Raw genomic sequence first — 25,496 nt, 5'->3', positions numbered from 1 at the left:
ATCATGGCTAATCTCACCCAGGAAGGCCTAATGGGACAGTGTTTGGTTCCCCAGCTCTAACATCCCTTATTTTGATGCATACAGGATTAACCTGAAATTATTTAATAGGGTGGCTGAGAACAGATTGTCAAGAGTATGTGGAAGTAAATGAGGTGCCCACCTCTAACAGTACTTTCTGCTCCAGGTTTTTGTAGGTTCTGTGCAGCAGCTCCTTGGTTCCGAGAACCCCATACCACATCATGTTTTTTGTTCGACTCCTGAGAAAAGACTATAAAAAGTTAAATACAGTTCAGGGGACACCAAGTATTAAAAAAGTAATTCTATCACTTTCCGCCTGTACTGCCAGTTCATGCCAAACCATTGGTCAATACCAAACTGTCACCATACTGCCGGTCGGTACTGAATCCCAGGCACACTGCCGGTCGGTACTGAATCCCAGGCATACTGCCGGTCGGTACTGAATCCCAGGCATACTGCCGGTCGGTACTGAATCCAAGCAATGCAGCCAGCCGATACTGAATATTGAGTGGAACTGTTGGGAGGAAAATTGGTGGAGTCGGTGACATAATAATGAGCCATGGAATCAGGATGGAGTGGACTGATGGGGGGAGGGGAATAGTGAAGTTCATGACAGGATAATCAGCTGCGGAATCCGGGTGGAGTGGGACCGAAGGGGTAAGAAGGGAGAGTTGAAAGAACACTCAGACATAGACTCGGGTAAGCGGCACTGGAGATTCTTGGATTCAGCGTGACCATCAATGTAGGAATTTTCACTTCTCCTCAGTGTGAATGCGACCGTCAACCTCTGACGTTTTGCTTCTTTTCTGATATTAACGATTACCTCCTTCCGTATTTTGGAACTTGAACTCAGCAGCTTGTGGAGTGGCGGCAAGCTCGGCCATTCCTTCAGTCCAGCACTCAATTGACAATTGGTTTCCTCACCTGCATTTTTCTGGATGTTCGTCCCGTTTGTTGTTGAAATCGAGAGAAATTTTTGCATCTAATCCGATCCCAAAGTAATTGTTCATGACACATTTTTCCGTATACCCATTTCTGAAGAACAAAATAAATCTAACTTAGCCTCAAGTATCACGAATTTTCACACAGAAAAAAAATCCTCCATTTCAGTTTGTTTTACCTCAGAAAGGCGCATTCACCAGCTGGTCACCAGCCAGCGGCATTACTTACCAGCAGACCCCACAAGACAGCAGTACTCCCAACCAGAAGACCCCAACAGAGAGTTGGACTCACGCTAGGATACCTTGCAAAAGAACAGCACTCCCAACCAGAAAACCATACCAGAGAGCTGCGCTCCCAACCAGAATACTCCACAAGAGAGCTGGGTTCCTGACCAGAAGTCCCCTCCAGACAGTCACTCTTCTGACTAGCTGATCTGGGCTCCCTATGAGAAGACCCCAGTGGAGAGATGGGGTCCTAACAAGGAGACCCTACCAGAAAGCTAGGCCTCCTATCTGGAGACCCCAGCTGAGCTGGGTTACAGACGAAGAAAGTGTAATTTCAATTACACTTAATGAGCTTTGCTTTCCAGATCCCCCTGTACTGATTGCTCTTTCAGATAAAATTAGTTGCATGAGGTAATACAAGAACTCAAAGTGTATCTCTAGATTACAGCAGCAGTACCCATAGCACCATCTTGACTCCCCCAACTGAACAGAACACAATGATTGTCCCCTCACCCAAGCAGATTGTAGTGAGTGCCTCCAGGTGTAGTGGGTGCCTCCAGGTGCAGTGAATGCCTCTACAGCTAAGCAGGGTGCAATGAGTGCTTACGCAGCTGAGTGGGGTGCAGTGAGTGCCTCCCTTTTGTTATCTTGTAACACAGCACTGAGTGGTTGACCTCAGATATTGCTGATCACACTGTCCCCTCCTTCCATCTGAAGAGATGTCTGCTAGTTAATTGGGTGTAAGTGAATAACCTGCCAAATAGCACTGCATATTAGTGACTGCGCAGCAAACTAATGGGTTCAGATTTTGATCGGTACCCAGCAACAGGAAAAGCATCTCAACTGGAGAATAAAAACCTACCAATGACATGTCAAAGTCTGTGCACTAGGAGACAAACTGCCATCCCCCCCAAGGCTAACATGGATCCCGCTGGGTCAACAAGTACTGAAACTTTGAAGGATAAAAGGTGATTGGGATGAGGACTGACTCTGAAAGGGATGAGAAGTGACACTTGGGTGTGGGGGGGGAGGAAGGCGAAGTGACACTGGGAAAGATGTGAAGTGACAGTGAAGTGACAGGCGGGCGGGGCGAGAGACCGCCAGACGGAGGGGCGAGGAGCGACAGACGGAGGGGCGAGGAGCGACAGACGGAGGGGCGAGGAGCGACAGACGGGGGGCGAGGAGCGACAGACGGAGGGGCGAGGAGCGACAGACGGAGGGGCGAGGAGCGACAGACGGAGGGGCGAGGAGCGACAGACGGAGGGGCGAGGAGCGACAGACGGAGGGGCGAGGAGCGACAGACGGAGGGGCGAGGAGCGACAGACGGAGGGGCGAGGAGCGACAGACGGAGGGGCGAGGAGCGGCAGACGGAGGGGCGAGGAGCGACAGACGGAGGGGCGAGAATAGATTTTGGAGAGACGAGGAATGTCACTGGGAGCGATGAACAGAAATAAATTTTGGGAATAAATATAAAAGTGAAACAAAAACATAAAATGATCTTATACGGATCAGTACAACTAAGCTCAATTTAATTTATTTTAATGAGTTGTGCAAGAAGAGTTTACTGCTGCTTGCTGCACAAGCTGCACTGCAAATTGCAAAGGCTTCGATACACATAACAAGTAGATTTAAAAACTAGAGAAGTCAGAATATTTCAACATTTTCCAGTACTTTTGTTTGTTTTTAAACTTTCATTTTTAAAATAATTTTTTCTCCTTTTCCTTTGACATGCACTTCTGCAGCGGAGAGAATGGATGTTCTGGCTGCTCCCTGGCAACTGCCATTCCCTCCTATACCTGGCCGCCAAGATGAGCTGGGGATCACCCAGGTGTGACTGTCTCCTCCAATTCCCTCACTGTCCCACACTGCCCTGATGGGAGATGCCCAGCCTGTGTTTGATGCCTCTCTTCTTAATGTAGCTCAAACTGACTGCAAGTTAAGTAGCGTGGTGCTCACACCCTTGGCCTCTCCACGCCATCATACTGAGCGCTAGACATGGATCTTTTTCTTGCCAATTTCTCTTGTTTCTTGAAATTGCTGACTTGACTGGGGTACAGATCCACATGCAATGGCAGCTCTCCAGTATCCATCTTATCTGACCACTCTTCTTCACCTCTTACTCTAGACATTGGGCGATTGGAGTTAAGAACAATTGAGGGGGCAGTGTGGAATGAGTTTTACTCTGTATCTAACCTGTGCTGTACCTGACCTGGGAGTGTTTGAGGGGACAGTGTAGAGGGAGCTTTACTCTGTATCTAACCCGTTCTGTACCTGACCTGGGAGCGTTTGACGGGATAGTGTAGAGGGAGCTTTACTCTGTATCTAACCCGTGCTGTACCTGACCTGGGAGCGTTTGACGGGATAGTGTAGAGTGAACTTTACTCTGTTTCTATCCCTTGCTGTACCTGACCTGAAAGTGCACACACTGGCTGCAAAGAAGTGATAGAAAAAAATTCTATGTTTCCTTGGCAGTTATTATTCATCTTGATCGGGACAAACAAAAATCACTACAAATAAAATCTGAATTAAACCAACTGAAAGATTTGGAACCAGATCAAAACATCTGGAACAGAATGCACAACACGGGGAAACATTTAGAGGATTAACAAAAACTGTGACTGCTCACGGCACATACAGAATATCAGGTTCCGAGTTCACAGGGTCAGCATGGACAAATAACATTTTGCTGATGACAGATCCTCCAGCCAAGGAAGCAGCCAATCCAGCTCGTAAACCTGATGGGAGGTGCATAGGACAGAGAGTCAGTGGTGAAATCAACATGGCAATCACTTGCCAGCACAAAGCGGAACCAGCCACACCCCCACTTCAATAAAAGGTAAGCCCCCTAATTAACATTGCTGAGTCCAGTATGAAAGCAGCGTTCAGATCCTCAGCCCCCTCTCCCCACACTTTTTGACACACAATGTCCCAGATGATGATGTCAGGCATTGAACTGAGAAAGGAAGAGTCATTTGCAGATTATTGCATGAGAGCAGCAGGAGGATCAGAACAAACAATTCAACATTCTCAACAACTACTGGTTACAACTTTAATAACGTCAGAATGTCAAGGTTCTATTCCTAATTTACAACTGGGACAGGCTTTGTAAGAATTCTGTCTAATTATCGAAGTGATAATTTTATTTCCAGCTATCACACCTGTCTTTTTATAACACACTGAAGCAGTCATCAGCTGTTGCTGTGAGGAGCAATCAGTAACTGTTGCTGTAAAGGTGCCGTCAGTAACTGTTGCTGTAAAGGTGCAGTCAGTCAGTAACTGTTGCTGTAAAGGTGCCGTCAGTAACTGTTGCTGTAAAGGTGCAGTCAGTAACTGTTGCTGTAAAGGTGCAGTCAGTCAGTAACTGTTGCTGTAAAGGTGCAGTCAGTAACTGTTGCTGTAAAGGTGCAGTCAGTAACTGTTGCTGTAAAGGTGCAGTCAGTAACTGTTGCTGTAAAGGTGCAGTCAGTAACTGTTGCTGTAAAGGTGCAGTCAGTAACTGTTGCTGTAAAGGAGCAGTCAGTAACTGTTGCTGTAAAGGTGCAGTCGGTAACTGTTGCTGTAAAGGAGCAGTCAGTAACTGTTGCTGTAAAGGTGCAGTCGGTAACTGTTGCTGTAAAGGTGCAGTCAGTAACTGTTGCTGTAAAGGTGCAGTCAGTAACTGTTGCTGTAAAGGAGCAGTCAGTAACTGTTGCTGTAAAGGTGCAGTCAATAACTGTTGCTGTAAAGGAGCAGTCAGTAACCGTTGCTGTAAAGGTGCAGTCAGTAACCGTTGCTGTAAAGGTGCAGTCAGTAACCGTTGCTGTAAAGGTGCAGTCAGTAACCGTTGCTGTAAAGGTGCAGTCAGTAGCCGTTGCTGTAAAGGTGCAGTCAGTAACTGTTGCTGTAAAGGTGCAGTCAGTAACTGTTGCTGTAAAGGTGCAGTCAGTAACTGTTGCTGTAAAGGAGCAGTCAGTAACTGTTGCTGTAAAGGTGCAGTCAGTAACTGTTGCTGTAAAGGTGCAGTCAGTAACTGTTGCTGTAAAGGTGCAGTCAGTAACTGTTGCTGTAAAGGAGCAGTCAGTAACTGTTGCTGTAAAGGTGCAGTCAATAACTGTTGCTGTAAAGGAGCAGTCAGTAACTGTTGCTGTAAAGGTGCAGTCAGTAACTGTTGCTCTAAAGGTGCAGTCAGTAGCTGTTGCTGTAAAGGAGCAGTCAGTAACTGTTGCTGTAAAGGAGCAGTCAGTAACTGTTGCTGTAAAGGAGCAGTCAGTAACTGTTGCTGTAAAGGAGCAGTCAGTAACTGTTGCTGTAAAGGAGCAGTCAGTAACTGTTGCTGTAAAGGTGCAGTCAGTAACTGTTGCTGTAATGGTGCAGTCAGTAACCGTTGCTGTAAAGGTGCAGTCAGTAACCGTTGCTGTAAATGTGCAGTCAGTAACTGTTGCTGTAATGGTGCAGTCAGTAGCCGTTGCTGTAAAGGTGCAGTCAGTAACTGTTGCTGTAAAGGTGCAGTCAGTAACTGTTGCTGTAAAGGTGCAGTCAGTCAGTAACTGTTGCTGTAAAGGTGCAGTCAGTAACTGTTGCTGTAAAGGTGCAGTCAGTAACTGTTGCTGTAAAGGTGCAGTCAGTAACTGTTGCTGTAAAGGTGCAGTCAGTAACTTGCTGTAAAGGTGCAGTCAGTAACTGTTGCTGTAAAGGTGCAGTCAGTAGCCGTTGCTGTAATGGTGCAGTCAGTAACTGTTGCTGTAAAGGAGCAGTCAGTAACTGTTGCTGTAAAGGTGCAGTCAGTAACTGTTGCTGTAAAGGTGCAGTCAGTAACTGTTGCTGTAAAGGTGCAGTCAGTAACTGTTGCTGTAAAGGTGCAGTCAGTAACTGTTGCTGTAAAGGAGCAGTCAGTAACTGTTGCTGTAAAGGAGCAGTCAGTAACTGTTGCTGTAAAGGAGCAGTCAGTAACTGTTGCTGTAAAGGTGCAGTCAGTAACTGTTGCTGTAATGGTGCAGTCAGTAACTGTTGCTGTAAAGGTGCAGTCAGTCAGTAACTGTTGCTGTAAAGGAGCAGTCAGTAACTGTTGCTGTAAAGGTGCAGTCAGTAGCTGTTGCTGTAATGGTGCAGTCAGTAACTGTTGCTGTAAAGGTGCAGTCAGTCAGTAACTGTTGCTGTAATGGTGCAGTCAGTAACCGTTGCTGTAAAGGTGCAGTCAGTAACCGTTGCTGTAAATGTGCAGTCAGTAACTGTTGCTGTAATGGTGCAGTCAGTAGCCGTTGCTGTAAAGGTGCAGTCAGTAACTGTTGCTGTAATGGTGCAGTCAGTAACCGTTGCTGTAATGGTGCAGTCAGTAACCGTTGCTGTAAATGTGCAGTCAGTAGCTGTTGCTGTAATGGTGCAGTCAGTAACTGTTGCTGTAAAGGGGCAGTCAGTAACTGTTGCTGTAAAGGAGCAGTCAGTAGCTGTTGCTGTAAAGGTGCAGTCAGTAACTGTTGCTGTAATGGTGCAGTCAGTAACTGTTGCTGTAAAGGGGCAGTCAGTAACTGTTGCTGTAAAGGAGCAGTCAGTAACTGTTGCTGTAAAGGAGCAGTCAGTAACCGTTGCAGTAATGATGCAGTCAGTAACCGTTGCTGTAAAGGTGCAGTCAGTAACTGTTGCTGTAAAGGAGCAGTCAGTAACTGTTGCTGTAAAGGTGCAGTCAGTAACTGTTGCTGTAATGGTGCAGTCAGTAACTGGTGCTGTAAAAGTGCAGTCAGTAACTGTTGCTGTAAAGGTGCAGTCAGTAACTGTTGCTGTAAAGGAGCAGTCAGTAACTGTTGCTGTAAAGGTGCAGTCAGTAACTGTTGCTGTAAAGGTGCAGTCAGTAACTGTTGCTGTAATGGTGCAGTCAGTAACTGGTGCTGTAAAGGTGCAGTCAGTAACAGCATAAGACTAGGCAGTCAATGATAGCAGGACATTTGGCCATAGGGGGCATCACAGATGAGCCTGCTTTGTCCGCAGTGAACATCCTTACACACCAGTGCACATCTTGCAGCAGAGGTCACTGAATAGCGATCAGCAGCAGGAATGCTGGCTGGTTTTCCCCTCTGTAGCCCAGGGGCACTGAGGCTGGTTTTCCCCTCTGTAGCCCAGGGGCACTGAGGCCGGTTTTCCCCCTGTAGCACAGGTACACTGTTGGTGCTCCAGCTGAGTTTGATAAACTCAGCACAGATGAAATCTGGGGCCATTTCTTGTGCACGGCTCAGTACTGGTGCAGGAAGTGCTCCCACTCACTCGGCCACTAGGGGTCCCTGTGTCACTGCTGATAAAGTTTAATCCCATCACTTACTTGGGTAAAGAATCTTGGAGTTAAGCATTGGCAAGTTGTCTCGATTTCCTGCTGGAGTAGGAAGCGAGGAGGAGCTGCTGATAGACAAGCTTCCTTTACTGATCCTCCTCTCGCAGGGTGACTTTGGCACTGCAATGAAGACAGCACAACAGTCTCCAGTTACTTTCCGCTGGTTGCTACTGAATGAGAATCCTCACAACTATTCCACAAGAGTTACCCATACAGACAATCGAATTATCCTTACAGCTAAAAGCAGCGCCCTTCAGAAATGCAAAAATTCACAAACATTTAATGACTGTAACCATGAAATGACCCCAAACAAGCAAATTTGACTGACCATCTCAATGAAGCGTGACATAAACCTGAAATGCAAATGTCACCAGTTTCTGCTCATTTGTATGTTCCTTTATTTTGAGAATTTGTTGTACAGTCAGCTCAGAACACAGTATAGAACAGGCAGCAGCCTAGAGAAACTAAAACCAAATACTGGGTTTTGCGCTTCCAGTTTTCAAGTTGGAGTCATTTGTAAAATGTCAAGTTCTTTTTTCCGATTTTATTTATTTTCCTGTTATTCCCCTGCACTGTCCAACATTCTTCAGACAAAAAGGCAGACATACCAAACCAAGGTCAGTGCCATTTCTGCTCCCAGACCTCAGTCAGTGCCATTCCTACCCTCAGACCTTGGTCAGTGCCACTCCTGTCCCCAGGCAATGATCAGCACTGCCCTTGTCCCAAGACCTCAGTCAGTGTCTCTTCCCTCCCTGGAGTTCAGTCAGTGCTACTCCTGGCCCCAGACATTGATCGGTGTCAACCTTGTCCCAAGACCTTGATCAGTGCGGCTCCTGCTCGCAGTCCTCGGTCAGCACTACTTCTGATACCAGTCCTCAGTCCGTTGCACTTTTGCCCAAAGGCCTCGTTCGATGGCACCCTTAACCTCAGGCTCTTCTCAGTGCTCCACCATGTCCCAAGACACTGGCCTTGTTCACTGTCACTTTCCCCCAAACCTCTCCCAGCGTTGCCTTGCCCCCAAACCTTGATCCACACCCATCCTAACCCACATCTCAATTAGTGCTGGTCCTGCCCCACTGCCACTCCTGTCCCACACTTCTTTAAATGTTTCTCCTGTGTACAGGCTGCACTTAGTGCTAATAATAGCCCATTCTTAAGACATAGCGATTATGGTCCTGGGGTTCTCTCTCACTTCTCTGCTCTCTCATTCCTCTCATGATCCTCTCTCGCTCTCTCTCTATCCCCCTCTTTTTTTCTCTTGTTCCTTCTCTCTTCCATTCCTCCTTGTTTCCCCATTGTTTCCTTTCTGCATTTCTCTTGGAACAGCTCCATGCTTCCACTGCAAACCTGGAGGCTGTGCCAACTTGTGGGCACAGACCCGCACCAAATGCTTCAATGGAAGAGGATGTGGGTAACCGGTAATCACTGTCAACTGTGCCTATTCATAGACTATACCTTATCAGAGGTTTAGAGCAAACATCAAGGCTCAGTACCTTTCCGGTAGACCCTTCCTTTAATGTTGGTGCTGTATGAGTGCAGTGAGATCTTGTCTTCATTTTGGGATTCTCTCCCTTCTTCCTCAGAGCAAAGACCAAAGGTGTAAGCGTCCTGATCCTGTGTCTGTGCGTTCTGTTCATCCACAGCTAGACAGGGCAGAGAGAACACACACCATAATGTAACCTATTCAATAACAAAACTAAAATTGACTATGAGGTCTTCACAATGTCCCAGTATGTGGCCAGACTCCCTTCTCACAGTGTGTGTTACTGCTCTGACACACATAGATACATTAATAAATAATGTTGCGTTGTTGTATTTCTGTGGAGAATTCAGTCTGGTAGGACCAGAGACTAAACCTGTAATGTTTTAGCAATCAAAGGAAGAGATGTGGACGTTACAGTGCTTGGCTGCTGTTAGTCTTTAATTCAACAGAACTAGGGCTTGGGATCCATGTACAAACTGGTAAGGGTACCTGATGCCTGGCCATATCTACACAATGACTCCGGTAGCCATAGTGAGCTGCTGCTGATTTCTCACCTTTCTCCGCATGCTCTATGATCTGTCGAATCGCCTTTTTCAAGCTATTTGCTCGCAACATGAGTTGCTCCCTCGGGCGGAATATCTGCGGCCTAGGGGAACAGGCCGGCCTGTCCTCAGCAAGGTCGCACATGATACTGGTTGTCTCGCCATCTTCCTGCTCTTCTGCAATTGTGGGCGGTGGGTTTGGTAGGGATGATGTTGCCTGGGATTCATCACTGAGCGTTTTGAGCAGCGAGTCCAGTTTTTCTTTTAGGACAGAACACTGCAGTTAAGGGAACAATATATCAGAATGGCCTCCTACTGTGAAAATAGAGTGGTGGATGTAGAGAAGATCTTATGGTATAGAGCAGGTGCTGGTAGCTGATGGTTGCGGTGCTGACACTGATAACAGTAGTAAGCATGAGGTGCATACGGATATGACCATACAGGAAATAATTGAAAAATAAATGAACACATTATTATAGGGAGTGGGAAAAATTAATGCCTCAAAGTTCTACATTTAAGTGCCAGGAGTGTTTGGAATAAAATGGGAGATTTGGAATTTCTTGCAGGAGAGTGAAGCTGTGATATCAGATGCAACAATGATACAGGTTGGCTAAACGTACAGGGATACAGATTAATTTGATTGAAAAGACAAACTGACAGGAGTGTAGCGGTTTATGTGTAAAATAAATTGATTGTAACGGAGCAGGACCTATCTCGACCGGGTGCGGATAAGATGGAAACCTTGTGGGATGGGAGACATGACAGGAAGAAAACTAACAGTGGGCATCTGCTGGGAGCCACCATGTCAGGAGGAGGAATTGGATCACGAAGTCTCTAGTGAGATCCAATAATTACATACTGCAACAAATGCAGTTATTATGGGTGACATCAATTTACCAGGGATAAACTGAGAAGTCTTTAAAGGGGACAATTATAGTGAAATCATGGTCCTTGACTTAATGGACTGAACATGGCATAATTGGTCAAGGAACCCATGTGAGTAGGGATGCTAGTGGACCTGATGTTAAATACCAAGAGGTAGTAGAGCAGATCACAGTCAGAGACCACAATATGGTGCAGTTTAAGTTTAGGCTTATGATGGACAAAATAATGAGTACAATAGAAACATTCAACTTTAGAAAGGCAGATTATGAGGGGATGAGGGTGGACTGGATTGTTAGAGGGGAAAAGTACAGAAGAAAAGTGGCTCTTGTTTAGAAATATTCTACAGAGCACAGAACAATGCATACCACTATGGAAAGAAGGAAAAGATCAAAGTGAGCAAAAATGGAAGGATAAAGACAAGATTGTTCATAAAGTATAAAGCTAGGGTTAGCGTGAAATCAATATAAAAACAAGGGAATGGAGGTTATGAGTCTGGTCACAAGAACTAAAATAGAAAATGAGGTTAGGGTAGCAAGGACTACTAAAGACATGTCAAGTATTTCTAGAAAGATATTTGCAGCAAGGAGGGGGAAAAGGAAACAGTGGGACCACTAAAAGATCCCAAAGGTAATATATTAAATGACCAAGGGCATCTACTACAGGTCAGTGAGCCTAACATCTGTTGTGGGTAAAGTATTAGAAGGCATCCTTAAACAGGGGATAATGAAACATTGAGATAGGTATGGTACAGTAAGAGGGAGTCAGCATGAATTTATGGGAGATCTCGCTGAACAAATTTACTGAAGTTCTTTGAGAAATGACAGATCTTGTTGGTAATGGAAATTCTGTGGATGTGATATATTTAGATTTCAGCAAGGCTTTTGATATCGTGCCCCACAGTGATTAGTCCACAAGGTTGGGAGGCGTGTTAGAGGAGGCAAACTGGTGAGTTGGACTGAAAATTGGCTAAACCAGAGCTGATTGGAAAGGAGCTGCGTCAACATGGCAGGGGATCACCAGTGGGGTGTCACTGGGATCAGAGATACAACCATTGCTTTTTACAGTGTACATAAATGATTTGGAGCTAGGCATAGAAACGTTAACAGATGACAACAAACTGGGGTGGGAGGAGGTTTCAAACAATAGGTTAGAAGCCAACCAAATATAAAGGGATCTTGATCGGTGGGAAAGTGAGCTAGAGTGGCAAGTGACATTTAATATGGACAAATGCAAAGCACTGAGACTAGGGAAAAGAATAAACTGTCCACAGTTGACTAGCATACCGACATTCACTGTCTGGTCTTACGCGTGAAGAATGGGCCACTAGGGTGAGATATCAGGTGGCGTGTCGGTGCCTGTGGAGCTGTATCCCAACAAGAGTCAGTGCCACCAGGAGAGAAAATGGAAGGGAAAAAAGTAAGCGGCTGACAGTGCCGCTCTTCCTGCATACCTTTCTTGCCATAGTCTCAGATTCTTCGCAGTTCTCTGTCGTCCTTTCATAAGCCTTCCCGACCCGGGCAACAAAATCTTTAACAGTTTCACAAAGCACTCTGCAAGGAGAAAGTAGATGATCAAAGCAGAGATCAGCACCTTGGTGCGCTTCGCTTGTGCCACATGCTGGCACCCCCTCGATGGCTCTGCTGGTTTTCATCACGCTAAACCTACCATAACCCAACTACCATCTATGCTTCTTTTTGTGTCCCGATTTGTGATTGGTCACTGCTGACCATATGACCCTGTTGAATTAGAGTGACTGGTGGGTTGCACTGGGGGTTCAGAAGCCACACTCCTGACTGTTGAAAACTGCTAGGATTTACAGCATTCAACAGCACTTCCTCAACTTCCAGTTTTATATATTTAGTTATGTATCTACAGCAATTTTTTTGTTATTATTGCGTTTCATCTGACCTTGGTTGCGAAGTTCAAGAAAGCTTAGCTGTTCTTGATGACAAAATAGCTGTGCACTAAAATCATTCATTTTGCATCTACTTATTTCATATAATTTTTGGTTCCACAGGTTTCATCAGTTGTTGCTTCAGTATACAGAACAGTGTTGCTGCTCTAATTGTAAAAAAAGGCACACATTTTATAGTCTTGTCTACTTTAAGAGTGAGATCGGAGGAAGAGGAGTTGTAGCCAGATAAAATATTGAGAAGAGTTTAGGAAGGAATTGTTGAAACCACTTAGACTTGTAAACGTAATGTCCTGGCAGTAGTCCAGGTGCTTGTTATTGCATGTTACTCACTTTGCTGATGATATTACCACCGAATGCTGATCTGATGTCAGGATTTTTGACAGGTGTGCAGCGACCGAATCCTCGTAGAATGAAATCTGCTGTACCTGAGGAAAGTTGGGCACAAAACGAGAGTTAAATCAGTCACCCTCACAATCCAGCCTATTTAACTTTGCACAAAATGAAAAAGCCATTGTTTGCCTTGTCCAGGAACAAAGGAAGGAACATTGGAATAGCAATAGGCCATTCAGCCCCTCAAAACTATTCCACCATTCAATCTGATCATGGCTGATCTGTACCTTTTATCATTTTGAACATCTATCAAATCTTCCCTTAATCTTCTCAGATTTTCAGCATTTGTTGCATTCCTTTTTATCACCACACTAAAAATGTTCTTTAAAACCCTACCAACTGTGATATATATGGAAGATGAGCCCTGTAGCTATACAAAGATAGGGTGGGGCTCGGGGAAAAGAACTAAGCGGAAACCTGCCAGTGTCACAAACCAACTCCGCCCCTAATTGAGAGTTTATCTGTGAATAAAGAAATGCATTTGCCCCCCACCATTCCATAATACTGTTGGATGGACAGTGTTTGAAGACTGACTAGATTATTACTTAGCTTCACATCCATGGTGCGAGCTTGACCCTAACATTACCTGACAATTGTTTTTAATGCATTGTGTTCTGTACTCACATATTGTGCAACTCCTTACCTCCAAATCGTCACTGAAATCCTCAGTCCCTATTGAAGATGAGGAATGTCGTGGAACTTTTGTCTCGTAAACCATGATACCCCATCTGTAAAAATGAACATTGCGATTAGACACTGCCTGTGGGTTTCCCATTTTCTCAGCTGCAGTGCCTCATTCTAGGTTATAATGCTCCCCTCAATTATGCATCATTACCCTGGCCCCTTATACCATGCACCGTTACTCTTCTCCCTGTAGCATGCACTATTCCCCTTCCACTCACAATATGCAACATTATCCTCCCCCCCATATCATGCACTATTACCCTTCACCCAGTACCATTTCCATACCATGCACCATTAACCTCCCCCATAATATGCACCATTACTCTCCCACCATTATCCTTTTCCCAGTACCATGCACCATTCCCAAGCTCATAGTTAAGAAGGCAAGCACCCATCTTCCAAACCTTTGGAAGAACTAATGGGAGTTAACCTGTGTGCACTCAGTAAATAGCCTCTCACATATGCAGGAGAAATGCCTGTTACCTGGCCCTCTGTTGTTTCCTGATTGCTGCACCATCGTGCCCTCCCCCATTCCCTGGGCCGGCTTTTCCGAGATTGTGAACTCAAGGTGCCGGATGGCGTGTCCCAGGAGTCTGCAATGCTTGCTGTTGTCTCAGCCACATCCACACTGTGCTGTGATGCTTTATTTGTGCAGTAAACATTATTTCATTCTTTCTCAATCACTGACCATTTTTGCTTCTATCACACACGTCTATAGCTTGGTGCAGAATTTCTTATCTCCTCACCTCCTTGTCAGCATTGACCCATCCTGGGGTAACAGTTCCACAAGCATCAGCAAGTGTCTGAGCCTATAGGGTGTCAGGAGACTACTCGACTGCGAGAGGACGTCACCGCCGTGCCCAATCCTGTCCTCATGCAATATCCACATACGTGCACTTTCCAGCAGGGGTCACTGAATTGTGATCAGCAGGAACCCTGAACTGCTTCTCCCCTCCCAAGATCAAAGGTGGTGAAGTCATTGTGTATCCAAGTACTGAAGTGTTGCACGATTGTGCATTCAAGTGAAATCAACAGGGATACAGGCTCCATGTCCCACTGATGTAATAAAACAAAGGAAACCCATTGAATTCTCAAACAATTTTCTCACCTATCCAGCATTTTTGTACTTGCTCGTTCCAGTTTCTCCAGGATTTGAGGGAGCTGTGTGTCGTCATCGCAGGCCGATCCCCACCCCAGCACTCGTGCCAGGTCATTCCCTGTACCCAAAGGCAGCACTCCCATCTGGCACTGAAAAATTTGGAAGTTATTAATGCCTTTGTTACCTCTAGACTTGATTATTCCAACACACTCCTGGTTGGCCTCTCACACTCCACCCTACGTAAACCTGAGGTCATCCAAAACTTGGCTGCCCGTGTCCTAACTCGCACCAAGTCCCGTTCACCCATCACCCCTGTGCTCGTTGACCTACACTGGCTCCTGGTTAAGCAACGCGATTTCAAAATTCTCATTGTTTTCAAATCCCTCCATGGTCTCGTCCCTCCCTATCTCTTGAATCTCCTCCAGCCTCCCCCCACTCCCCCCCCCCTCCCCGAGATATCTGTGCTCCTCTACTGCATCCCTGATTATAATCACTCAACCATTGGTGGCCGTGCCTTCTGTTGCCGAGGCCTTAAGCTCTGGAATTCCCTGCCTAAACCTCTCCGCCTATCTCTCCTCCTTTAAAACGCTCCTTAAAACCTACCTCTTTGACCAAGCTTTTGGTCATCTGCCCTAATTTCTCCTTATGTGGCTCGGTGTCAAATTTTTTGTCTTATAATACCCGTGTGAAGCGCCTTGGGATGTTTTACTACACTAAAGGCGCTATATAAATACAAGTTGTTGTTGCGGTTAAAAAAAAACTGACCGACCTGGAACACACCACCCTCAAACTCAACCTCCTGTACCTCACCACCCTCAAATATAGCCTCCTATAACAATGCAAGGAGTGAGGTGATGGGCCCTATGATAGCATAATCAGACATGGAATCAAAATGGAGCTGGACTGATTGACCTAATAATAGAATAATCAGACTTTGGAAGGAGAGATGATGGGCCCAATGATAGAATCAGACATGGACTCTCTTTGGAGTTGATGGGCTGATTGTTTTTTCTTGCTCTGGATTTACGTAGCTAGAGATCATGAACAGCAGCCAATGCAGATTGTTATTGTGCATCTAGCTCCAATCAATAACAGCAAGAAGATTTTTAACAGACTTTTAGTAGAGGAGATTCCACACAATACCTGTTTGTGGAGATTGAGGCTATCGATTTCAGACAGCACCCATCCAACGCTGCCGTCTCCGCCACACACGAGGATTCGAAATGTATCAAACTTCTGGAATAACCGTAAGCTGTAAACAAAAAGACAGCATGTAAAATGACAGTTGTCAGGTCTGTACTGTCTGAAAACAAACACAAGAAATGACAAACATGTCTGTCTGCACCCCTCGATCAAACTAAATATCACTCCTACACTGCCTTCACTTTTGCCGACTTTCATTCCAACTATGCCTTCACTTCTTTCTTAAACAATTCTGTTTCCACTCTTCTACTTCTGTTTCTTCAACCCTCCTCCACCAAAAAAGAAAATGAGTGAACTCTCAGAATGATAGAATCATAGAATGATACAACATAGAAACAAGCCATTTGGCTCATCAAGTCTTCCACAGGCACCACTTAGTATAATCCCAATCTCCTGCTCACTCTCCTTACCTTTAATAGCCCTCTTTTCATCTTCTGTTTTAAATAATTCCCCTTGCTGATTTATGGCTCTATCTGCTATTTTTTTCCAATTTCGACCTCGGCACCGACTTCAGACATGACGACTTCAGACATGACAACGTCACACCCAGCCCAGTCGACCCTGCAAAGTCCTCCTCACAACATCTGGGGACTTCTGTCAAAATTGGGAGAGCTGTCACACAGACTAATCAAACAACAGCCTGACATAGTCATATTTACAGAATCATACCTTTCAGCCAATGTCCCAGACTCCTCCATCACCATCCCTGGATATGTCCTGTCCCATCGCCAGGACAGACCTACCAGAGGTGGCGGTACAGTGGTATACAGTCGGGAGGGAGAGGCCCCGGGCATCCTCAACATTGACTCCGGACCCCATGAAGTCTCATGGCTTCAGGTCAAGCATGGGCAAGGAAACCTCCTGCTGATTACCACCTACTGCCCTCCCTCAGCTGATGAATCAGTTCTCCTCCATGTTGAACACCACTTGGAAGAAGCACTGAGAGTAGCAAAGGCACAGAATGTACTCTGGGTGGGGGACTTCAATGTCCATCACCAAGAGTGGCTCGGTAGCACCACTACTGACTGAGCTGGCCGAGTCCTGAAGGACATAGCTGCCAGACTGGGCCTGCGGCAGGTGTTGAGAGAACCAACACGAGGGAAAAACCTACTTGATCTCGTCCTCACCAATCTACATGTCGCAGATGCATCTGTCCATGATAGCATTGGTAACAGTAACTTGTGGAGACGAAGACCCGTCTTCACACTGAGGACACCCTCCATCTTGCTGTGTGGCACTACCACTGTGCTAAATGAGATAGATTCAGAACAGATCTAGCAGCTCAAAAATGGGCATCCATGAGGTGCTGTGGGCCATCAGCAGCAGCAGAATTGTACTCCACTACAATCTGTAACCTCATGGCCCGGCATATCCCTCACTCTACCATTACCATCAAGCTAGGGGACCAACCCTAGTTCAATGAGGAGTGCAGAAGAGCATGTCAGGAGCAGCACCAGGCGTACCTAAACATGAGGTGCCAATCTGGGGAAGCTGCAACACAGGACTACATGCATGCTAAACAGTGGAAGCCGCATGCTATCGCAGAATCACAGAAACCCCACAGTGCAGATAGAGGCCATTTCGGCCCATCGAGCCTGCACCGACACATGTCCCACCCAATCCTCATAACCCCATAAACAGAGCTAAGTGATCCCACAATCAACGGATCAGATCAAAGTTCTGCCGTCCTGCCACATCTAGTCATGAATGGTGGTGGACAAATAAACAACTAATGGGAGAAGGAGGCTCCATGAATATCCCCATCCTCAGTGATGGCGGAGCCCAACACGCGAGTGCAAAAGACAAGGCTGAAGTGTTTGCAACCATCTTCAGCCAGAAGTACCTGTAACCATCTTCAGCCAGAAGTGCCGAGTGGATGATCCACATCGGCCTCCTCCTGACGTCCCCACCATCACAGAAGCTAGTCTTCAGCTAATTCAATTCACTCCACGTGATATCAAGAAACAGCTGAACGCACTGGATACAGCAAAGGCTATGGGCCCTGACAACATCCCGGCTGTCATCCTGAAGACTTGTACTCCAGAACTAGCCACGCCTCTAGCCAAGCTGTTCCAGTAGAGACAACACTGGCATCTACCCGGCAATGTGGAAAACTGCCCAGGTATGTCCTGTCCACAAAAAGCAGGACAAATCCAATCCAGCCAATTCCCACCCCATCAGTCTACTCTCAATCATCAGCAAAATGATGCAAGGTGTCTTTGACAGTCATATGAAGCGGCACTTACTCACCAATAACCTGCTCACTGATGCTCAGTTTGGGTTCCACCAGGACCACTCGGCTGCCGACCTCATTACAGCCTTGGTCCAAACATGGACAAAAGAGCTGAATTCCAGAGGTGAGGTGAGTGTGACTGCCCTTGACATCAAGGCAGCATTTAACCGAGTGTGGCATCAAGGAGCCCTAGTAAAATTTAAGTCAATGGGAATCAGGGGGAAAACTCTCTACTGGCTGGAGTCACACCTAGCACAAAAGAAGATGGTTGTGGTTGTTGGGGGTCAATCATCTCAGCCCCAGGACATCGCTGCAGGAGTTCCTCAAGGCAGTGTCATAGGCCCAACCATCTTTAGGTGCTTCATCAATGACCTTTCCTCCATTATAAGGTCAGAAGTGGGGATGTTCGCTAATGATTGCACAGTGTTCAGTTTCATTCGCAACTCCTCAGATAATGAGGCAGTCCATGCCCGAATGTAGCAACACCTGGATGACATTCAGACTTGAGCTGATAAGCGGCAGGTAACATTCGCGCCACACAAGTGCCAGGCAATGACTATCTCCAACAAGCGAGAGTCTAACCACCGACCCATGACATTCAATGGCATTACCATCACCGAATCCCCCACCATCAACATCCTGGGGGGTTACCATTGACCAGAAACTTAACTGGACCAGCTGCATAAATACTGTGGCTACAAGAGCAGGTCAGAGGCTGGGTATTCTGCGGCAAGTGTCTCACCTCGATTCCCCATAGCCTTTCCACCATCTACAAGGCACAAGTCAGGAGTGTAACGGAATACTCTCCACTTGTCTGGATGAGTGCAGCTCCAACAACACTCAAGCTCGACACCATCCAGGACAAAGCAGCCCGCTTGATTCATTCACTCCTTCCACCACTGGCACACTGTGGCTGCAGTGTGTACCATCTACAAGATGCACTGCAGCAACTCGCCAAGACTTCTTTGGCAGCAGCTCCCAAACCCGCAACCTCTACCACCTAGAAGGACAAGGGCAGCAGGCGCATGGGAACACCGTCACCTGCAAGTTCCCCTCCAAGTTACACACCATCCTGACTTGGAAATATATTGCCGTTCTTTCATCGTTGCTGGGTCAAAATCCCGGTACTCCCTCCCTAACAGCACTATGGGAGTACCTTCACCACATGGACTACAGCAGTTCAAGACGGTGGCGCACCACCATCTTCTCAAGGGCAACAAATGCTGGCCTTGCCAGCGATGCCCACATCCCAGGAACGAATATTTAAAAAATGTAACAAGTCCTTTATATCTCACTATTACTTAATTTGTTCTAGTCAGGTATGCCTACCATCAACTTGAATCAAATTATATTGTGGTCATTGCTTCCAAGTGTTTCCCTACTTTTAGGTCATCTACTTGCCCTGCATCATTACCCAGAAACATGTCAAATACTACCTCCTTCCTTGATGGAGTAGCAACATATCAACTGAGGAATTAGTCCTGACCCCATTGCAAGAAAAGCTCTCCTTTAACAACACAAACATTTTACCTATCCAAGTCTATTTTTAGATCAATAATATCTCCTACAATTATAATTCTTTTATACCACAAATTATAACTATTATAATACCCACAAATACAATTTCTGCAATTATACATCCTAATTCTCACAATTAGAACTCAATGATAAATCCCACAATTAGAACTGTTATAATCGCACAATTAGAACTCTGTAACTCCCACAATTTAAACTCTTGATGGATATAGTTTCCACAAGCACCTAGCCGTCCTCTGTTTCTTCACCATGGCCATGCTTCATGTATGAGCCTGGACAGTGAAGATCAGCAAGGTATTCCAAGCTTGGAGGGTGCACCACAGCTAGCCCCGATCCTGTCGTCATCCGCCATCCATCCATGAACACTTTCCAGCAGGGATCACTGGATAGTGATCAGGAGCAGGAACTCTGAATGGACTGAGGCTATTGCTGTCCCCCCTTACATCCCCACCCCATATGAGAGCAGTTCTGCTTTTGTTTTAAGGAAACCTGTCTAACACTAAGCCCCAATAGCCTGATTAATCTGAACTATAAAGATGTGTGCACTAAGGAAACTTGAAGCACCTCCTACCCAAGATGCGGGCCTCCGTTCATCAAGTCAAACACCTGAGCCGGGTTCAGTAACTGCTTGAATCTCCTCAAGAACTTCACCCCCTGGTTATCTCCGCTCTTAGAGTTCACAAAGACAAGAAGCGGACTGGTGCAGGATGGTGGGCACGTTGCTTTCCAAAACCCTAAGGAACAGCAGGAATGTGATTAAAAATGTTACTGAATTTGTAATGCAGTTGCCCACAAAAAAAAAATGAGTTTAGTATTTGCATGACCCCCCCCCGCCCCAGAATGACTTACACTATTTGACTGGTAAGTTTGGGCCACTGTTAGTTCTATTGGACGTGTTGGTTTCGATTGTGCCACTAATAGAGGGCAGCACCAGCGGTGAGTATGCACTTGGCACTCTAGCAGAGGCCTGTGCCTCCACTCAGGTAGCTGGGCTGCAGCACAATTCAACAAAGCTGTGGCCCCATGGGCTGCCAGTCACCCCCTCACACACTCGCAAACTCTCTCAGACCCTCTCTCGCCTTTAACAACTACTCACACTCAAAATTCTTGCAGGCCCTCTTACAATCACGCACACTCTCTCACAACTACTCATACTCACTCACAAACTTCCTCACACTCACAAATTCTCACAGACGCTCTCACAATCATAAATTACCTCACACCCACTCAGCCATTTACTCTCACTCAGAAGCTAACATTCACTTACAAACTCTCTCACACTAACTCACAGACTCTTTCACACTCACTTACAAGTTCTCTCTGATACCCTCCCTTAGGCCATACATGTCATCTACTCCCATCCTCAGGCCATACATCCCATCCATTCCCAGGCTCGGGCTAAACATCTCACCCATTCATAGCTTTAGGGAAAGCCTTGGGCCAAATGTCTCACCCATTTCCAGCCTTGGGTTGACTCCAATCGGCTTGGCCCCCTCAGTTTGATAGCACAGTACATGCAGGCAACCTTCTCTTTGAGCAATAAATGGAGCAAAGGTGTTGAACTCACCGTCAGAGTCTATGCTGTTGAGTGCAGTCGGAGGAATAACGGAAACTTTACACTGCCCCAGAGGACATTTGATGGGAAGCATGTCTTTACAGGCTGTGTGTACCTGGAGGCAATGAATATTGCACAGAAATTAGCACACAATGGTCGACCCAGGAGGACCGAAACTGAACAGGGGAAGAGCAGGGAACAGAGTAACTTGGGAGTGAGGGAAAAGATACTAAGATCTGTTCAAGGTTCCTGCAGACTGGTAGTCTCTTGTATAGCTGGCTTCACTAAGCTAACTTGTGATGGGACATTCCCAATGGGTGCATACAATTCCCATCGGTGAAATTCCAACTGGACCAGGATGATCTTCTAACTCAGTTACTTGGTATGCCTGGACTACCAAAACATGAGTTAGGCTACAACCAGCTAAATGCTGCTATAGCTTCAAATATAACTACTTGGTTAAATTGTGGCAAATGGCAAAATCCCTTAACCTGTGTACACCATTCCTGTATTTCCACATATGATGTCCAATGAATAGAAATCAAGTCAATTTGTTCCTGTGTAGGGTACAAACATTTTCAGTCTATCATAGCTATGGCCTGCTTCCTGCTTCTACCTGGCACTGTTCCTTCACTCCAGGAGTGGACCCTGTGTAGGGCTCTGGTGCTTGGTCCAGTAAAATCTGTGCTCAGATAAAGAATACTAATGGCACTGAGTCTGCAGCCCATTCCAGATCAAATCAACTCCATTGGGAAGACCCAGATAGCTGGGACTGACAGGAACAACTGTGGTGAGACAGAGAGCTGGGGGGTGGGGAGAGAGGTAGAGATAGGGGGTGGTAAGCAGGGGGGAGAAAGGAAGCGATGGGGATGAGATAAGAAGTGAGTGGAAGTGGGTGGAGACATCGAGTGCGATTAGGGGAAATGGGGAGCAAGTGTAGACAGAGAGCAGAGAGATAGGGAGTGGGGAAGAGGAGGGGATGGGGTAGTGGGAAGGGGGAACTGGTGTGAGGGCTGGGAGAGATGGGGAGAGGAGGAGACAGCTAATGGCAGAGCCAGGGAAGAGCAGAGAGACAGGGGTGGGAAGGGGTGAGGCACAGGGTTGCTAAGATGGAAGCAGTAAACAAGGAGAGACAGGAAGGGACGATAAGGAGGGTGTGGTGACAGGGAGTAGGGGAGGGGGAGACAGGGGAAGGAGAGAGGTACTGGGTGGGGAAGCCAGGAATCACAGAGGGCATTTTAACAATCAGCTAAGTTTATGGGGACACAAAAGCATTTGATTTTGCACAAAAGGGTTCTGATATAAAAAGGTTGTGAACTGATTTCTATCAAATCGGAAAGACGGCAACTGAAATGTTCACTGATTTAAAATGAAAATTTGATTTAAATTCCTTCTATTTGTCAGGTGTAAGATATTTAAAGCCTGCTTTGTACTCACATTGCTGCAAAAGTGACAGATCAACAGAAAATCACTATTTATCGCAATGATGCGAGGACCTTGCCCCAATTCACAACACAGTAAAAATGCTCTCATCAGCTTCTACTCACCATCGCCTTACACCACAGGCAGCGCCAATCCTGCAGGCGCAGAACGCTGCCACATGTTTTATCACAGACAGTACATTTCGCGCTGACAGGCAGGTTACCTTCCAACCACTGGTGTGGCATTGAGACCTGAATGAGGGAGATAGAAGAGAATTACAGTATAGCATGAGCACCAGCACAGACGGAAGTGAGATCTGTATTAAGAAAGGACATAAATCAAAGTACAACACTGGCACCAGCAACAAACCAGACAAAAGAGCCAGTACAGATCCCATCAAAAGGGACCAGCATAGACCCATCAAAGTGATCAGTACAAACCCCCAGCTAAAGAAACCAGCACAGACACTAGTGAAAGGGACCAGCACAGGCCACAGCACAAGGGACCAGCACAGGCCCCAGCGCAAGGGACCAGCACAGGCCCCAGCGCAAGGGGCCAGCACAGGCCCCAGCGCAAGGGGCCAGCACCGGCCCCAGCGCAAGGGGCCAGCACCGGCCCCAGCGCAAGGGGCCAGCACCGGCCCCAGCGCAAGGGGCCAGCACCGGCCCCAGCGCAAGGGGCCAGCACCGGCCCCAGCGCAAGGGCCCAGCAGGGGTTCCAGCGCAAGGGCCCAGCAGGGGTTCCAGCGCAAGGGCCCAGCAGGGGTTCCAGCGCAAGGGCCCAGCAGGGGTTCCAGCGCAAGGGCCCAGCAGGGGTTCCAGCGCAAGGGCCCAGCAGGGGTTCCAGCGCAAGGGCCCAGCAGGGGTTCCAGCGCAAGGGCCCAGCAGGGGTTCCAGCGCAAGGGCCCAGCAGGGGTTCCAGCGCAAGGGCCCAGCAGGGGTTCCAGCGCAAGGGCCCAGCAGGGGTTCCAGCGCAAGGGCCCAGCAGGGGTTCCAGCGCAAGGGCCCAGCAGGGGTGCCAGCGCTAGGGCCCAGCAGGGGTTCCAGCGCAAGGGCCCAGCAGGGGTGCCAGCGCAAGGGACCAGCAGGGGTTCCAGCGCAAGGGACCAGCAGGGGTTCCAGCGCAAGGGACCAGCAGGGGTTCCAGCGCAAGGGACCAGCAGGGGTTCCAGCGCAAGGGACCAGCAGAGACTCCAGCGTAAGGGACCAGCACAGACCCCAGCGAAAGACAAAAGCACAGACATAGGGTCTGATGAAAGGGAGGAACTGAAAGAAATCAGTATTTGTAGGGAAATGGTGTTAGGGAAATTGACGGGATTGAAGGCCGATAAATCCCCAGGGCCTGATAATCTACATCCTAGGGTACTTAAGGAAGTGGCCCTAGAAATAGTAGATGCATTGCTGATCATCTTCCAACATTTGATGGAATCTGGAACAGTATGGATTGGAGGGTAGCTAATGTTACCCCACTATTCAAAAAAGGTGGTAGAGAGAAAGCGGGGAATTATAGACCAGTAAGCCTGACATCGGTAGTGGGGAAAATGCTAGAGTCCATTATAAAAGATGTTAATACCAGAGCACTTGGAAAACAGTGACAGGATCGGAAAAGTCAACATGGATTTACAAAAGGTAAATCGTGCTTGACTAATCTACTGGAATTTTTTGAGAATGTAACTGGTAAAATAGATAAGGGAAAACCAGTGGATGTGGTGTATTTGGACTTTCAGGAGGCTTTCGATAAGGTCCCGCATAAGAGATTAGCATGTAAAGTTAAGGCACATGGGATTGGGGGCAAGGTATTGACTTGGATAGAGAACTGGTTGGCAGACAGAAAGCAAAGAGTTGGAATAAACGGGTCTTTTTCCGAGTGGCAGGCAGTGACTAGTGGAGTTCCGCAGGGATCGGTCCTTGGACCCCAGCTATTCACAATATATATTAATGATCTAGACGAGGGAACTAGATGTAACATCTCCAAGTTTGCAGACGACACAAAGCTGGGTGTGCGTGTGTGCTGTGAGGAGGATGCAGAGAAACTCCAGTATGATTTGGACAGGTTGGGTGATTGGGCAGAAGCATGGCAGATGCAATATAACGTGGATAAATGCGAGGTAACCCACTTTGGTGTCAAAAACAGGAAGGCAGATTATTATCTGAATGGCAATAGATTGGGAGAAGGGGAAGTGCAAAGAGACCTGGGTGTCCTTGTGCACCAGTCGCTGAAGGTAAGCATGTAGGTGCAGCAGGCGGTTAAGAAGGCAAATGGTATGTTGGCCTTCGTAGCGAGAGGGTTTGAGTACAGGAACAAGGATGTCTTACTGCAGTTGTACAGGGTCTTGGTGAGACCACACCTTGAGTATTGTGTGCAGTTTTGGTCGCCTTATCTGAGGAAGGATGTTCTTGCCATGGAGGGAGTTCAGCGAAGATTCACCAGGCTGATACCTGGGATGACAGGAATGACGTATGAAGAGAGATTGGGTCGATTGGGCTTATACTCGCTGGAGTTTAGAAGAATGAGAGGGGATCTCATTGAAACTTATAAAATTCTGACAGGACTGGACAGACTAGATGCAGGAAGGATGTTCCCGATGGTCGGGGAGTCCAGAACCAGGGATCACAGTCTAAGGATAAGGGGTAAGCCATTTAGGACAGTAATGAGGAGGAATTTCTTCACCCAGAGAGTGGTGAACCTGTGGAATTCTCTACCACAGAAGGCAGTAGAGGCCAATTCATTAAACATATTCAAGAAGGAGTTGGCTATATTTCTTAAGGCTAAAGGGATCAAGGGATATGGGGAGAAAGCAGGGACAGGGTACTGTATTTGGATGATCAGCCATGATCGCATTGAATGGCAGAGCAGGCTCGAGGGGCCGAATGGCCTACTCCTGCTCTTATCTTCTATGTTTTCTATGTTTACCCCAGCGTAAGGGAAAAGCACAGACCCCAGCGAAAGGGAAAAGCACAGACCCCAGTGTAAGGGACCAGCACAGACCCCAGTGTAAGGGACCAGCACAGACCCCAGTGTAAGGGACCAGCACAGACCCCAGCACAGACCCCAGCGAAAGGGAAAA

General features: G+C 47.0%; 1 protein-coding gene across 1 annotated transcript in view; it reads right to left on the bottom strand.

The window, feature by feature from the left end:
* Window positions 1-25,496, bottom strand: part of LOC147115984 (diacylglycerol kinase delta-like) — a 239,750-nt gene that overhangs the window by 67,193 nt on the left and 147,061 nt on the right. The window contains exons 6-19 of the mRNA XM_085991991.1: window positions 22,555-22,680; window positions 21,020-21,122; window positions 20,024-20,186; window positions 15,624-15,732; window positions 14,490-14,629; window positions 13,341-13,425; window positions 12,638-12,732; window positions 11,843-11,942; window positions 9,520-9,784; window positions 8,976-9,125; window positions 7,474-7,602; window positions 3,820-3,919; window positions 943-1,053; window positions 161-257 (exon numbers count right to left, since the gene is read on the bottom strand). Coding sequence (XP_085848117.1) covers window positions 161-257; window positions 943-1,053; window positions 3,820-3,919; window positions 7,474-7,602; window positions 8,976-9,125; window positions 9,520-9,784; window positions 11,843-11,942; window positions 12,638-12,732; window positions 13,341-13,425; window positions 14,490-14,629; window positions 15,624-15,732; window positions 20,024-20,186; window positions 21,020-21,122; window positions 22,555-22,680 — 1,773 coding nt within the window. The remainder of the gene's footprint in view (window positions 1-160; window positions 258-942; window positions 1,054-3,819; window positions 3,920-7,473; window positions 7,603-8,975; window positions 9,126-9,519; window positions 9,785-11,842; window positions 11,943-12,637; window positions 12,733-13,340; window positions 13,426-14,489; window positions 14,630-15,623; window positions 15,733-20,023; window positions 20,187-21,019; window positions 21,123-22,554; window positions 22,681-25,496) is intronic.

This window comes from Somniosus microcephalus, chromosome 6 (assembly GCF_052327205.1).
Source record: "Somniosus microcephalus isolate GS21.2 chromosome 6, FLI_Smic_1.0, whole genome shotgun sequence".
NCBI classification, from domain to species: domain Eukaryota; kingdom Metazoa; phylum Chordata; class Chondrichthyes; order Squaliformes; family Somniosidae; genus Somniosus; species Somniosus microcephalus.
This window is presented reverse-complemented; position numbering and strand designations above follow the sequence as displayed.